This window comes from Macrotis lagotis, chromosome 4 (assembly GCF_037893015.1).
Source record: "Macrotis lagotis isolate mMagLag1 chromosome 4, bilby.v1.9.chrom.fasta, whole genome shotgun sequence".
Classification (NCBI taxonomy): Eukaryota; Metazoa; Chordata; class Mammalia; order Peramelemorphia; family Peramelidae; genus Macrotis; species Macrotis lagotis.
In genome coordinates this window covers 251,619,340-251,635,673 of record NC_133661.1, presented here as the reverse complement: position 1 = coordinate 251,635,673, position 16,334 = coordinate 251,619,340, and the positions used below count along the sequence as shown (strand labels likewise).

Sequence of the window (16,334 nt, the reverse complement as noted above, 5' to 3'; positions counted from 1 at the left end):
GGCAGGAAAACACTCCCATTTCCTGGGGCACACTCTCCCCCTTCTCTTACCTCCATCCATGCCTTCCAAGATGCACAAGAGAGCCTACTGTATACATCAAGCACTCAAAAAAAGGAAAACCAGTCTGTACAGCATGGGTTACATTAGCTCCAAGGCCTTTCTCTGCAGTGGAGTGATGCTTTTGGATGGGCAGAATTGAGATGTGGCCCATATCTACTTTATTCTCTTAATTGGGCAATTTGTGTTGGTCCCTTCCTACACAGATACTTATCTCTCTGTTGATAACAGCATACAACCCCTGCCTCCCCCCACATACAATTCATGATGCCCCTTGTCCTGGACCCCCAGCTCACCAAGATGTTGCCCTTGGCTTCATGCAGGCAATGCAAGGCTAGCTCCTGATTAGTTCCAGCCCCAGGAAAGATACTAGAGCAGGCAGCAGTCAGAAGGTCTTCCACTGGTTCCAGAAAGATTCCCAGAGAGAAACAAAGATGGAATTAAAAAAAAAAGCCCTGATTCAGAAACTCACAATAATTAAGAAAAATGGACCATTCCCTTGATCCCTGTGGTCCTCCTCACCTTGCCCTTGAGTCTCCTTGCTCGCATCCAGGTCTCCCCATGGCTGCCAGACCAGATCTGCTTTATGCTCATCTCCAGCTGCCAGAGCCCTATCCCGGATTGTGGGGATTTCTGCTTGGAACCTAGTCCCGACATTGATTCGACTGCAGGAAAAGAAAGGATAAGTGGTATGGTATCTGATCTCTCAATGCAAATGGTAATTCCTCTCAGCCTGGGCCCTGGCCCTACCCATCAAGATAAGAACCTGAGGTTCTGACCCCAGGAGTAGAGGAGAAGAGTAACTTGAAAGCTCAACAAAGAGTACAAAACTGGACTGGAGATTCAATCACAAACATGGCTCCATTTGAGGCAAGGAGTTCAGTGGGCCCCTACCTATGGGTCATATGGTCTCTAGGGGAAAACTTGTCTTCTGTTGCCATCGATGTCCTGTGCCTTCTAGGCAAAGAAAAAATATGGAGGTTGGTAGGAGATAAAGAAGAAACTTTAAATGAGGTTTTAGAGATTGACAGCAATATATGAAAAATAAGCTTGGCACACTGCCTGGGTATAGAATAGGCACTTAATAAATGTTTACTGATTGACTGATAAGTGGAAATTGGCCTTAGACCCTCCCCGTGAATTCTGAATTATAGTCAGAGATGGGGGGATTTGAAATGAACAACTCTAGAAGAGGCAGACAGGGCTTCTTAGGTTAGAGCAATGTTCACTCATGAGTTACCCATTCCCCTTGCTATTCTTTAGTGGACCCTACCAGTCACTCCCCTTTTCTCTCGGGCACAAGAGCAGAGTTCTCCATCCCATCAGTAGGCAAATAATAGAATTCTAATACATTTAAGGTTCCTAGAGTCAATCACCTCCATTTTCACTTCCTTTCCCTTCATAGACTTCAGAAGAAGGCAAAAAACCCCAGTTTTGTATAAAGAACTGGGGCAGCCTAGGGGTAAAGGTGGCATTTTTTGAAACACTTACGGCTCAATGCTGACAGGTGTAACTTCTCCCATCACAGAAAGAACAGGCGGAGTCACTTCAGCACTGTCTGAGAAACAAACAACACATTTATGAAACAGTACAAAATGGAAGAGGGATGTAGTGAGTGTGTGTGTGTGTGTAAGAGACAGACAGACATACATCATCCCCTTGGCTTTCTGCAAGAAACTTGATTCTAGGAAGCTCCTTCCTAGTCATATCCTTGCTTGGTGTCTTCTATTCTAGGACCACTGTGACCCCAGTATTTCAGACAGAGTCTGATTGACAGTCACCCTAAAACAACCCCCAACCTACACTATTGCAGATAAATCTCAGGGACTTCCTGAGGTAAGGATTTTAGGCTCAACCTTGCTGATTATTGGCAGTAAAATGAGAAGTGAAATAGCATTTGTAAAGCGACAACTAAAAATTAGTCATTATTAACATTGCTGCCTCATCATTAGGCTTGGAATCTAGTCTTCCTTTCTTTGATGCAGCCATAGACAAGACCATCTCAACCAGGAAAGACTGGATTCCAAGTTGAAGTACTCCAGAAGACCTAAATTCAAATCCTGTATTAGGTCTGACCTTAGATAAGCCACTGAACCAGAGTTACCCCCAGGGAGGAATTACTATCAAGATAATAATAGGATCTACCTTGTGGTGAGGTTCAAATGAGATAGTGCATTAGTAAAATGCTTTGCAAGGCAGGCAGTTAGGGGAAAGAGCATGGACCCTGGGGTCAGGGGGACCTGAGTTCAAATCCAGCCTCAGATACTTAATTACCTAGTTGTGTGACCTTGGGCAAGTCACTTAACCCCACTACATGACAAAAACAAAAAAACAAAAAACAAAAAAGAGTGGGACCTAGTAACAACTACAATAAAATAGTACTTTAAAAATCTTAGAGCAGAGTCCACCAAGTTAGTCTAAGCCCCCTAAGAGATGACAATATCTCTAGGGCAGAAGGTCTTTTAAATGGCTCTTTCAGACATAAAACAGTATGATTTGGGAGGGGAGAGAATAGGAGGGGTCTGGAAGTGGTAGTGATCTAAGCCAGTTATCAAAGTGAACTACTTGCATTAATGAAAATTTGAAAATCCTAGGATGTTAAGTCTTAGATACTAGCTTGGGGGCACTGAAGAGACTTGGGAACAGAATCCAAGCTTTCCATGCCTCCAAGCCCATTCTTGTTGTCAGCTTTAGATTTAGTTATCTTTTGTACAACTTACTTACATCTTTCCTCTTCCTGGCTTAAAAAAAAGTTTCCAAATCATAGTCCAATAGTTATATGGTAAAATCCAAACTCTAACCAAACTTTCAATACCCTCCACAACGTGGTTCCCTTTTATCTTTCCAGTCTCCCCTCCCCAAGATTCAACCAAACTATTCTCCTCTCAGTCATCTCTACTACCTTTTTACCTCCTTGTTTCTGACCACATCTTTCTCTCCATTTGAAACAAACTGCTCTCTTCTCAGGGTCTTCTTAGTCCAATAAATTCCTAACCCCTAACAAAACCAGGTGGTACAATGGAGAGAGCACTAGTCCTGAAGTCAGGAAGACTGACTTCAAATCCAGCCTCAGGTACAAGCTGTATGTCCCTGGACAAGTCACTAAACCTTTATTTGCTTCAGTTCCTCAGGGGGACCCACTGGAAAAGGAAATGGCAAACCACTCCACTCTTTTTGCCAAGATAATCGTGTGAGTCCATGTAGAGTCAGACACAACTGAAGCATAAAATCAATACCAGGTTCAAAGCCTACTTCCTACTAGAATGCTTCAGAGGATAATCCAGATTACAGAAATCTCTTCCTCCTCTGAACCACCAGAGCAGTTATTATGAGTATCCTTCAGTTGCAGTCACAGACTGCTCAGTCTTAAGATCTTTTCACTCTGCACCTGCCATATTCCTCCAACTAGATTGTTAGGCTCCTTGATAACAGAGATTTTTGTTTCTACTTCTCTATAGTCTTTGTATCATCTGACATAGTGTCTTGCCTGTAAATAGTTATTTGCTAAGAAGCAGCAAAGTAGTTCAATGAATTGAGCACTGGGCTTGGAGTCAGAAAGATCTGAGTTCAAATACAGCCTTAAACAATTATATCCCAACTACATGACCCTGGGCAAGTCACAATATCTGAATCCACTATAAAAGGAAACAAAAACTACTCCAGTACCTTTGCCAAGAAAACTCCAAATGGGGTCACACAGAGATTTGGACCTAACTGAAAAATGACTTTATAAATATTTTCTGATTAGTTGGTCTCTTCTCTACCTTCAGTTTAACTTCACAAGTAGTTTCTTCTTGAACTATTTCAAGCTCAGCATAGAAAGAAGGACATGGAATATAGTCTGCAATTCTGCTAAGGAGGAGGGGAAGGATCACAACAACCCAGTTGTTCTGGGAAATCACCAGAGGGAGCCAGAGAGCAGTTACTATTTGGGGTGGGGGTAAAACCATCAACTCAATCCCTCCAAGTTACAACTATTTTCATTGGATTTCAAGGGCCAGCCTGGTTCAGAACTTCAGGGCTCACCTGGGCCTTTCATTAGCTGCTAGAGGGAAAAGGTGAAAACATGTGGCTGGATTAGTACAAACAAATCCAGAATTTTATATATCCTGTCACACTTGGTTGATGGATTGGGCTGGTCTTGCTGGGGAGGGGAAGAAATATTTGGAAATAAGTGTGATTATTTTTTTTTTGCAAGGCAATGGGGTTAAATGATTTGCCCAAGGTCACACAGCTAGCTAATTATTAAGTGTCTGAGGCAGGATTTGAACTCAGGTCTCCTGATGCCAGGGCCAGTGCTCTATCCACTGTGCCACCTAGCTGCCCCAAATGTGATATTAAAAAAAAAAAACCCTTAAAAAACAAAAATAAGAACAAACTCAAAACACAGTGAGCCATTCTTAAAAGAATAATAATACTTCCCATATCCTAAATGGTTAATCAGCAGGTTGCTCCCTTTACATCCCAGAGACTTAGGTTAATTCACAGAAGCCTAAAAGATGGGGTTTCTCCATGTTGCCCCCCTTCTACCCATATTTCCTGATAACAGGACACTCACTGGATCGGAGTAGGGTCCGATGAGCACTCTTTGGTGTGATGGGGGGAGGGGCAACAAGGCCAGTGGCTGACATGATGGCATTGAAATAGAGGCCTGAACCTTCACGAACAGGGCTGAGTATGGGTGGGGGTGTGTAGGGGGGGAGTTCAAAGTTTCTGTCGGATGGGTGATCAGCCAGGCGAACAGGAGAACGTAGATGACTCTGGTAGGGAGTAATGTTGGAATAAACTGGAGGGGCAATGAAAGTGCCTGCCTTGGTGGGGATAATCAAGGGTTCAGGTCGAGGCCTCTGTTTTGGTTTCCGAACCAAGCCCTCACCATCCCCTTTAGGATCCACATCTTCAACCTGCAGAAAGAAGGCCAAAAGAAAGTCACCCTTTTTAAAGAAAAGCATATAGTCATGTTCTTGATTTTGGATTCTTTTTTGTTAAAATTAATTTTTATTGATATATATTTTGTGTTCATCATCAAGATATCTCATTATTTTCTTCTCCTATCCTTTTCCCAGAAAACCATTTCTTTTTTAAAAAAGGGGGGGAGGGAAAGAGGAAGGAAAAAAGTTAAGAAAATCTAATTAACACTGGTCAACCATCTCTATTCTTTGAGGCCAACTTTTATTATCATGTCAGTTTCTATTATTTTCTAATGGTTCTCTCCATTCATGTTGAGACCACCATGTACATTTTCTTCTTTCATTTTATATTAGTTCAAATAAGTTCTGCTATGCTTTTTCATATTCAGCATTTATCATTTTAAGACTCTGATAACACTAACAGTAACACATACAAACAAATACACACAATTTTGATGTAAAAAGTCTTTCTCTTTTTAAAAAACTTCTTTGGGGTATATGCCTAGCAGGCATAGAAGTTTTAGCTACTTTATTAGTATAATTCCACAATGTATCATTATTGTGCTCATATTTCCACTACCCCCTCCAACATTAACTATTCTCTCACCTATCACTTTTGTTAATTTTCTGATTGTGAGGTAAATCCATAGGGCAGTTGTATTTTGCATTCTTATATCATTCATAATTTGGAATATTATTTCATAAAATTACTAAGAGTTTGCAACTTTTTTTGAAAAAAATCATTGAGAAAATGATTTATTCATATTCTTTGACAACTTATTGGGGAAAAGTTTAGGGGATATTTAATATATAGAATCTCTCAGCTGACTTATACTGTGACTAATTGTGTTCACATAAAGCTTCTCAATTTCATGTAAGCAAAATTGTCTATCATATTTCTCCATTTTATATGATAATAGCTGTTGGTTTTTAGAAAGTATTTTTTAATCTTATTTTTTAAAAAATCCTTCTGTGTTTATATTGTGTTTAAGATTTTTAGCATATATTTATATCATACTTTGTTAAAGGTGTTTTGTGCCTTTACTAAAATAATCATGTGCTTTTAGTTGATTTTGCTTTTAATATGATTAATCATGCTGTTTCCTAATCTTTGAGTCCATGGCATGAATCCAATTTGTTCAGTGAAAGATTTTTAATGAATGAATTTAGAAAAATTACTGCATAGTCAATTTGACAGGATATTATATTAAATTCTGAATTTATATTTATTAATGTTACCGGACTATATGGTTTTCTTTGGCTTGTTTAGGTCTTTAAAGAATGGATTCTTTCTCTAGTTTTGAGAATAATTTAAATAGTATGAGTATAAGACTGTTTCTTTTGAGGGGGGCGGAGTCAAGATGGCAGCCTGAAGACAGCATTTCCCTGGAACTCCTTCCCCCCAAAACTCCAAAAGCCAACAAATTATGACTCTAGCCAAAATTTAGAGGGGAAGAATCCACAGAAAGATTGAGTGAGGACAAGAAGGGATCGAGTCTTAGGAGCTCTCTGACAAAATTCATCAGCTAAGGACTCTAACTAAACTTTCGAGAGACAGAACCCACAAAGGGATCCAGTGAGGCAGTTCGCCTACACAAGGTAACTGGGAAAAGAGCAGAAAGGCTCTGCTCCCCGGGATTGGAGAGGCGGGCGCCAGACGGGTGGCCCGCCAGAGCCAAAGAACCTCAGCCTCCCGGAGGCAGCCCCAGGGCGCTGGGAGTCTCAGCTCACAGCAGCCGGGGAGTCTCCTGAGCTGCACCCCGAGGAGCACCGGGCACAAAGTGAGGGAACAGGGGGGGACCGCTGCCAGAGAGAGCACATGGAGCCCAGCCCTCAGGGCACACAGCCAGCAGCATCCACTTTCCCCAGCCCTGATCCAGGAAAGAGAAGCAGGAGGAGCCGGTAAGCAGGAGCCCCCAGGGCATGAGCCCATTGAGCTGAGGGAGGGGAGTGAAGAGAGACTGCCTAGCTCTGTCCTCTGCCCCTGAAACAGGACTCTGGGGCTCTGACCACATTCAGATTCTGATCACAGTCTAGGCCCCCCATAGAACAGCAGGGCCCCCCCACCTCAGCTCCTTGGCAGAGGGGGGCGCTTATGGTCATTCACAGACGAGGAGGGAGGACAGAGCCTCACACACACTGAGACCCTTGTGGGAGTGTCCCAAAAGCTCAAGAAACACCCCAAACCAGGCCCAGGCTGGGAAAATGAGCAAGAAGAAAAACAAAAAGAAGACTATTGAGGAAATATTTTGCAAATGAGCCCAAGAAGGACCAAAATACTCAGTCTGAAGATGAGGAAGCACAAGCTCCTGCATCTAAAGACTCCAAGAAAAACAGAAATTGGGCTCAGGCTATGATAGAGCTCAAAAAAGACTTTGAAAATCAAATGAGGGAGTTGGAAGAAAAACTGGGAAAAGAAAGGAGAGAGATGCAGGAAAAACATGAAAATGAAGTCAGCAGCTTAGTCAAGGAAATCCAAAAAAATGCTGAAGAAAATAGCATGCTAAAAACCAGCTTAGGTCAAATGGATAAAACAGTTCAAAAAGTTATTGAGAAGAATGCTTTAAAAAGCAAAATTGGCCAGATGGGAAAAGAGATAAGAAAACTCTCTGAGGAGAACAAATCCTTCAGACAAAGAACAGAATTTAGGGAGATTGATGAATTTAACAGAAATCAGGAATCAATACTTCAAAACCAAAAAAATGAAAAATTAGAAGAAAATGTGAAATATCTCATTGAAAAAAACAACTGATATGGAAAACAGACTTAGGAAAGATAATTTAAAAATTATTGGAATACCTGAAAGTCATGATCAGGAAAAGAGCCTTGACATCATTTTCAAAGAATTACTACAGGAAAATTGCCCTGATATTCTAGAAGCAGAGGGCAAAATAGAAATGGAGAGAATCCACAGATCCCCCAGAGAAAGAGATCCCAAAAAACCAACCCCAAGGAATATTATAGCCAAGTTCCAGAACTCCCAAGTCAAAGAGAAAATATTACAAGCAGCCAGGACACAGTTCAAATATTGTGGAGCTGCAGTCAGGATCACACAGGACTTAGCAGCAGCTACATTGGAAGCTCCTAGGGCTTGGAATACAATATACCGGAAGGCAAAAGAGCTTAGAATGCAGCCAAGAATGAACTACCCAGCAAGGCTGAATGTCCTCTTCTAGGGAAAAAGATGGACTTTCAATGAACCAGGGGAATTTCGAATGTTCCTTTTGGAATGGCCAGAGCTGAACAGAAGGTTTGATCTTCAAATATAGGACTCGGGTGAAGCATGGAGATTGGAAGAGAGGGGGAAAATATGAGGGACTTAATGAGGATGAACTGCATGTATTCCTGAATAGAAAAATGATGCTGATAATACTCATGTGAACCTTCTCAGTTAATAGAGCAGGTAGAGAGAGCTTTTATAGTTGAAGCACAGGAGAAAGCTGAATTCGAAGATAAAATATGGTGCAAAAATGGAGTCAATAGAAAAAAAGGGAAATGGAATGGGAGAAAGAAAAAGGAGAGGGGGGAATAGTCCAAGATATTTCACATAAGATTTTTTTTATTACAATGAGCTATTGCAATGACATGGAAGGGGGGAGGCCAGGGGGAATGAGGGAAACTTTGCTCTCATCAGAGATGGCTAGGAGAGGAAACAGCAAAAATACTCAATGGGGTATAGACATCTGGAGTAAGAAGGAAGGGGGAGCAGTGGGAAGGGGTGGGGATGTGAATAAAGGAGGAGAGGATGGACCAGGGGGGGAGAGTGGTCAGATATAACACATTCTTTTTTACTTCTTGCAAGGGGCTGGGATTGGAAGGCCTGCCCAGGACCATAGGGCCAGGTGGATTCTGGGCCTAAGGGGTGGTATGGGGGCTCAGGGCTTCTTGGCCCCAGGACCAGGGATCTGTCTGCTGTGCCACTCAGCGACCCTACAGTAGAGTCAGAGTGAAAGGAGAGAGAAAATAGAGTACATGGTAGTGGAGAAATAATAAAGGAGGGAGTTGCAATCAGCAGTGGCAAAGGTGGAAAAATATGGAAATAACTTTTGTGATGGACTTATCATAAAGAATGAGATCCACCCATGACAGAGTTGTTGGTGTTGAAACAAAGACTCAAGCACATTTTTTGTTATGATTATTTGGGGGAGGGTGCAGGGCAAGTAGGGCTGGATGGCCTGCCTGGGGCCACATAGCAGGGTGATCTTTGGGTGACTGGGGCCGGATTTGGACCCGGGTGCTCCTGGCTCAAGGGCCAATGCTCTGTCTGCCACCCAGCCACCCCTACTATTATTACTATTTTATTTTATTTTGGGTCTTTTTTTTCTTCTTTTTGGTTTTTGCAGGGCAGTGGGGATCGGGTGGCTTGCATGTCACACGGCTGGGTGATTGTTGGGTTTATGAGGCTGGATATGGACTCGGGTGCTCGTGGCTCCAGTGCTGGAGTTTTGTCCATTGTGCCACCTGGCCATACCTATAATTATTACTATAATTATTTTTTTATTTTAATTTTTTTCTCTCCCCTTTACTTTTTTCGCCCAAACAAGTCTATCTATATTCATGGGGAGGAGGGGTATTTTGTTTACTTGTAAACAAGAATATTTTATTAATGTAAAAAAACATTTGTACAAAATGAGAATAAAAAATAAATTTAAAAGAAAAAAAATTAAAAAATTTTTTCTAATAAAAAAGAAAAGATTGAGTGATACATTTTCACAATCCAAGATAACTTAGAAGTTCCACGGGAAAGGTGTGTTTCACCGGGAGTGGGGGTTGGAAAAAACCCGCAGCCAAAGCCTAGCCCAGCCCAGCCTAGAGGTCACCTGCAACAGCTTGAAGGGGTGGTGAGAGAACTCTGCTGCACCTGGGTGAGTGTGGAGTGAGGAGCACTGGCCACAGAATCTGCAGCATGAATCTGGAGAAAGCAGCCTCCACCCCCAGAGACAGTAAGGGGGTCAGGGAAGACTGCAGAAATTTCTCTGCTCTCCCTAGGGATTTGCCTACACTTAGATCCAGATTGCAGTTTGGGCCTCCATACTAAGTAGCCAAGCAGGATCCTCCTTACAGCTCCAAGGCAGAGGGAAGTGAGGTGTCCATGTACATATCAAAGCACAGGCAAGAAAGCACAAGACCTTGGAGCAATAAAGGTCCCAGTGGGGTGTCCCCCCCCAAAAAAAAAACCCCAAAGCCTTGGAAGTGCTGTCTTGGGCTGAGGAAATGAGTAAACAACAGAAAAAGAAGAATCTGACCATAGAGAATTACTTTAGTCACATGGAAAATCAAAACACATACTCAGATGATGACAAAATCGAAGCTTCTGTATTCAAAAGCCTCCAAGAGAAATAGAAAATGGGCTCAGACTATGGATAAGCTCAAAAAAGACTTTGAAAAGCAATTAAGGGAGGTAGAAGAAAAACTGGGAGAAGAAATGAGAGTGATGCAGAAAAATCTTGAAAACCAAATCAGCAGCTTACTGAAAGAAATACAAAAAAAATTGAAGAAAATAATATGTTAAAAACCAGTTTAGGCCTAATGGAAAAAGCAAAACAAAAAGCAAATGAGAAGAATGCTTTAAAAAGCAGATTAAAAAAGCTCTCTGAAGAAAATAACTCCTTCAAATGCAGAATGGAACTAAAGGAAACTGAAAACTTTGCAAAAAATGAGGAAGAAATAAAACTCTTCTTTAAAAAAGCCAAAAATTAGAAGAAAATGTGAAGTATCTCACTGGGAAAAAAAACAACCTCAAAAACAGATCCAGAGGAGGGGCGGAGCCAAGATGGCGACATGAAGGGATCCAGTCTTAGGCGCTCTCTGATAAAAACTCATAAACTAAGGACTCTAACTAAACTTTCGAGAGACAGAACCCACAAAGGGACCCAGTGAGGCAGTTCTCCTACTCAAGGTAACCTGGAAAAGAGCAGAAAGGCTCTGCTCCGCGGGGTCGGAGGGGCAGCACACCAGAGGGGTGGCCTGCCAGAGCAAAAGAACTTCAGCCTCCCGGAGGCAGCCCCAAGGTCCTGGGAGCCGCGGCTCACAGCAGTGGGGGAAGTCTCCTGAGCTGCACCCCGGGGAACACCGGGCACAAAGTGGGGGAACAGTGGGGCGGGGGGAGGACCTCTGCCAGAGCAAGCACATGGAGACCAGCCTTCAGGGCACACAGCCAGCAGCTTGGTCTTTCTGGAGCCCACACCTGGAAACAGAAGCAGGCGGAGCTGGTAAGCAGGAGCCCCTAAGGCATGAGCCCATTGAGCTGAGGGAGGGGAATGAAGAGAGAGAGACTGCAGAGCCCTGTCCTCGGGCCCTGGAACAGGACTCTGGGGCTCTGACCACATTCAGATCCTGATCCCAGTCTAGGGCCCCCATAGAAAAACAGGGCCCCCCCCACCTCGGCCCCGTGGCAGAGGGAGGTGCTTATGGTCATTCACAGACCAGGAGGGAGGACAGAGCCTCACACACTGAGACCCTTGTGAGAGTATCCCAAAAGCTCAGGAAGCACCCCAAAAAACAGGCTTAGGCTGGGAAAATGAGCAAGCAAAGAAACAAGAGGAAGACCATTGAGAAATATTTTGCAAATGAACCCAAGAAGGATCAAAATACTCAGTCTGAAGATGAGGAAGCACAAGCTCCTGCATCTAAAGACTCCAAGAAAAACAGAAATTGGGCTCAGGCTATGACAGAGCTCAAAAAAGACTTTGAAAATCAAATGAGGGAGTTGGAAGAAAAACTGGGAAAAGAAAGGAGATGAAGGAAAAACATGAAAATGAAGTCAGCATCTTAGTCAAGGAAATCCAAAAAAATGCTGAAGAAAATAGCATGCTAAAAACCAGCTTAGGTCAAATGGATAAAACAGTTCAAAAAGTTATTGAGGAGAAGAATGCTTTAAAAAGCAAAATTGGCCAGATGGGAAAAGAGATAAGAAAACTCTCTGAGGAGAACAAATCCTTCAGACAAAGAATAGAATTCAGGGAGATTGATGAATTTAACAGAAATCAGGAATCAATACTTCAAAACCAAAAAAATGAAAAATTAGAAGAAAATGTGAAATATCTCATTGAAAAAATAACTGATATGGAAAAACAGACTTAGGAAAGATAATTTAAAAATTATTGGAATACCTGAAAGTCATGATCAGGAAAAGAGCCTTGACATCATTTTCAAAGAATTACTACAGGAAAATTGCCCTGATATTCTACAAGCAGAGGGCAAAATAGAAATGGAGAGAATCCACAGATCCCCCAGAGAAAGAGATCCCAAAAAACCAACCCCCAGGAATATTATAGCCAAGTTCCAGAACTCCCAAGTCAAAGAGAAAATATTACAAGCAGCCAGAAGGACACAGTTCAAATATCGTGGAGCTGCAGTCAGGATCACACAGGACTTAGCAGCAGCTACATTGGAAGCTCGTAGGGCTTGGAATACAATATACCAGAAGGCAAAAGAGCTTAGAATGCAGCCAAGAATGAACTACCCAGCAAGGCTGAATGTCCTCTTCCAGGTAAAAAGATGGACTTTCAATGAACCAGGGGAATTTCAAATGTTCCTTTTGGAATGGCCAGAGCTGAACAGAAGGTTTGATCTTCAGATACAGGACTCAGGTGAAGCATGGAGATGGGAGGAGAGGGGGGAAATATGAGGGACTTAATGATGATGAACTGCATGTATTCCTGTATAGAAAAATGACACTGATAATACTCATATGAACCTTCTCAGTTAACAGAGCAGGTAGAGGGAGCTTTTATAGTTGAAGCACAGGAGAAAGCTGAATTCGAAGATAAAATATGGTGTAAAAATGGAGTCAATAGGGAAAAAAAGGGAAATGGAATGGGAGAAAGAAAAAGGAGAGGGGGAATCCAAGATATTTCACATAATAAGATTTTTTTTTATTACAATGAGCTATTGCAATGATATGGAAGGGGGGGGAGGCAAGGGGGAATGAGGGAACCTTTGCTCTCATCAGAGATGTCTAGGAGAGGAAACAGCAAATATACTCAATGGGGTATAGACATCTGGAGTAAGAAGGAAGGGGGAGCAGGGGGAAGGGGTGGGGATGTGAATAAAGGAGGAGAGGATGGACCGGGGGGGAGAGTGGTCAGATATAACACATTTTCTTTTTTACTTCTTGCAAGGGGCTGGGATTGGAAGGCCTGCCCAGGACCATAGGGCCAGGTGGATTCTGGGCCTAAGGGGTGGTATGGGGGCTCAGGGCTTCTTGGCCCCAGGACCAGGGATCTGTCTGCTGTGCCACTCAGCAACCCTACAGCAGAGTCAGAGTGAAAGGAGAGAGAAAATATAGTACAGGGTAGTGGAGAAATAAGAAAGGAGGGAGTTGCGATCAGCAATGACAACGTTGGAAAAATATGGAAGTGACTTTTGTGATGGACTTATCATAAAGAATGTGATCCACCCGTGACAGAGTTGTTGGTGTTGGAACAAAGACTGAAGTACATTTTTTGTTATTATTATTTGGGGGAGGGTGCAGGGCAAGTGGGGTTGGGTGGCCTGCCTGGGGCCACATAGCAGGGTGATCTTTGGGTGTCTGGGGCCGGATTGGACTCAGGTGCTCCTGGCTCAAGGGCCAATGCTCTGTCTGCCACCCAGTCACCCCTACTATTATTACTATTTTATTTTATTTTGGGTCTTTTTTTTTTCTTCTTTTTGGTTTTTGCAGGGCAGTGGGGATCAGATGGCTTGCATGTCACATGGCTGGGTGATTATTGGGTTTACAGGTTGGATATGGACTCGGGTGCTCGTGGCTCCAGGGCTGGTGCTTCGTCCACTGCGCCACCTGGCCATACCTACAATTATTACTATTATTTTTTTTATTTTAATTTTTTTTCTCTCCCCTTTACTTTTTTCGCCCAAGCAAGTCTATCTATATTCATGGGGGGAGGGGTATTTTGTTTACTTGTAAACAAGAATATTTATTAATGTAAAAAAAACATTTGTAGAAAATGAGAATAAAAAAACAAATGAAAAAAAGAAAAAAAAAACAGATCCAGAAGAAATAATTTAAAAATTATTGGGCTATCTGAAGGCCATGATCAGGAAAAGAGCCTAAACTTCATTTTTCAAGAAATAATACAGCAAAATTGCCCTGAGATCCTAGAAGCAGAGGGTAAAATAGAAATCGAGGGAATTCATCAGTCATCTCCTGAAAGAGATCACCCTCCCAAAAAAAAACTTCCAGGAATATCACAGTCAAATTCCAAAACTCCTAAATCAAAGAGAAAATTATAAAAGCTGCCAGAAACAAACAATTCAACTTCCAAGGCTCCATAGTAAGGATTACACAGGATCTGCATTAAGGGCTTGTAGGGATTGGAATATGATATTCTGGAAGACAAAAGATCTTGGTTTACAACTGAGAATCAACTACACAGCAAAACTGAACAACCTCTTTCAGGGGTAAAAGATGGACTTTCAATGAAACAGGGAACTTTCAAACTTTCCTATTCAATCAACCAGAGCTGAATAATAAGCTTGATCTCCAAGTACAAAACTCTGATGAACCATAGAGGGAATGGAAGAGAGGGACTAACTATGAGGAACTTAATGGTATTGAACTGTTTATATTCCTACATAGGAAGAAGACATTGATAACTCATATGAACTTCCTCATTTATAAGCGCTATTAGAAGAAGCATATATACAGGACATAGGAAGGAGCAGAATATAATGATATAATAAAGTAAAAAGATGGAGTCAATGAGTGATAAAGGAAAGTACTAGGAGGAAGGGAAAGGAGACGAAGAAGCTAAGAAAAAGCTTTTTCATTGGAGTGGAAAGGGGGAAGGCAAGGGGGAATGAGTGAGCCTTCATTCTCATCAGAAATGGCTCAAAGAGGAAATAACATACACACTTAATAGGATGAGGAAATATATCTTACCCTAGAGAAAAATGAGAAGAAAAGAGGATAGGATAAGGGGGAATAGGGAGAGGGAAGGGGGGAATAGGTGATAGAAGAGAGGGAAGATTGAGGGAGAGGGTACTTAGATACAACACACTTTTGGACAGGGCCAGGATGAAAGGAGAGAGAGAATAGAATAAATGAGAGTGGGGAGGAATATACTGCAGGTACATCTAGTAATACAACTGTGGGAAAAATATTGAAGCAACTTTTCTGGTGGATACAATAAAGAAAGCAACTCACCCCAGAGTTAGAATCTGAACACAGACTGAAGTACTTTTTCTCTCTCTCTCTATTCTTGAGGTTTCTCACCTTCTTGGGGAGGGGTGTTTATGTTTACTTTTTTTTTTTTTGCAAGGCAAATGGAGTTAAGTGGCTTGCCCAAGGCCACAAGGCTAGGTAATTATCAAGTGTCTGAGACGGGATTTGAACCCAAGTACTCCTGACTCAGGGCCGGTGCTTTATCCACTGCGCCACCTAGCTGCCCCTATGTTTACTCTTATAACACATTCAATTTCATCAATGGAAAGCATGGAAACAATGAAAGCCTATCAGACTGCGTTCTATTGGGGGGGGAGGAAGGGGGGGAGAAAAAAATAGTATAGTATTAAAAATTTGAAAGAAAGAATTTGCCTATAAATCCATCTAGTGCAGGAACTTTATTAGTTTTTTCTAAATTTATTTTTATTAAAGATATTATCTGAGTTTTACAGTTTTCCCCCCAATCTTGCTTCCCTCCCCCAACCCCCCCCACAGAAATTTATTAGTTCTTTTACACCTAGCTTAAATCCTTTTTTTCTGTAATTGAAGATCTCTTTGAATTCAATAAATAACCTTCTACTTCCTTTTGAGCTTTCCATTGCATTTGTTTATAACTGTGTATACAATGTTCTGATCCTTTTTTAAAATTTCTTCTTTGTTGTGCTTTCACCTTGGCTTATTTTGGGAATTTCTGGTTCATTTCATTTCCCCCCTCTTCTTATAATATTATTGGTTCACTTTACCTTTAGTTTTGCTGAGCAGTTTTTTAATTTAATTCTCCTCTAATTTTTGAAATTTCTTTTTCTTATTTTGGGTTTAGTTGTCCTCATACCATAGTAAAGTTTTGTAAAAGTACCATGAGGAGTGGGGAAAATAAAGCACATTATTTAATAGTTCCATTCAGTGGTAACACACTGTCTTAATCTTAATTGTTCAATAGTTTCTTCAGTTTTATAGTTTTCTGTTAGATTTGTCCAGTTTTTAGAAAAAAAAAAGAAACATTAAGGTCTCCTAATATTATAGTTTTAATACATACATCTTTCTAAGTCAATTAATTATTTTTCTTTTATGAATTTAGGGTATATGCCATTAAACATCCCACAATGTTTACTATCGATGTTAGTCCATTGTTTATGGTTCCTTTAAACCTAATCTCAATAGATTCCGTGAATTTTTATTTTTGCTTTGTCTGAAAGCATGAT

At 41.5% G+C, this 16,334-nt stretch overlaps 1 protein-coding gene across 7 annotated transcripts in view; it reads right to left on the bottom strand.

The window, feature by feature from the left end:
- Window positions 1-16,334, bottom strand: part of MIDEAS (mitotic deacetylase associated SANT domain protein) — a 137,598-nt gene that overhangs the window by 17,999 nt on the left and 103,265 nt on the right. For all 7 annotated transcript variants that reach the window (XM_074235756.1, XM_074235752.1, XM_074235758.1 and 4 more), the window contains 4 exons: window positions 4,616-4,961; window positions 1,549-1,615; window positions 580-722; window positions 354-457 (listed from right to left, as the gene is read on the bottom strand). In XM_074235756.1, coding sequence (XP_074091857.1) covers window positions 354-457; window positions 580-722; window positions 1,549-1,615; window positions 4,616-4,961 — 660 coding nt within the window. The remainder of the gene's footprint in view (window positions 1-353; window positions 458-579; window positions 723-1,548; window positions 1,616-4,615; window positions 4,962-16,334) is intronic.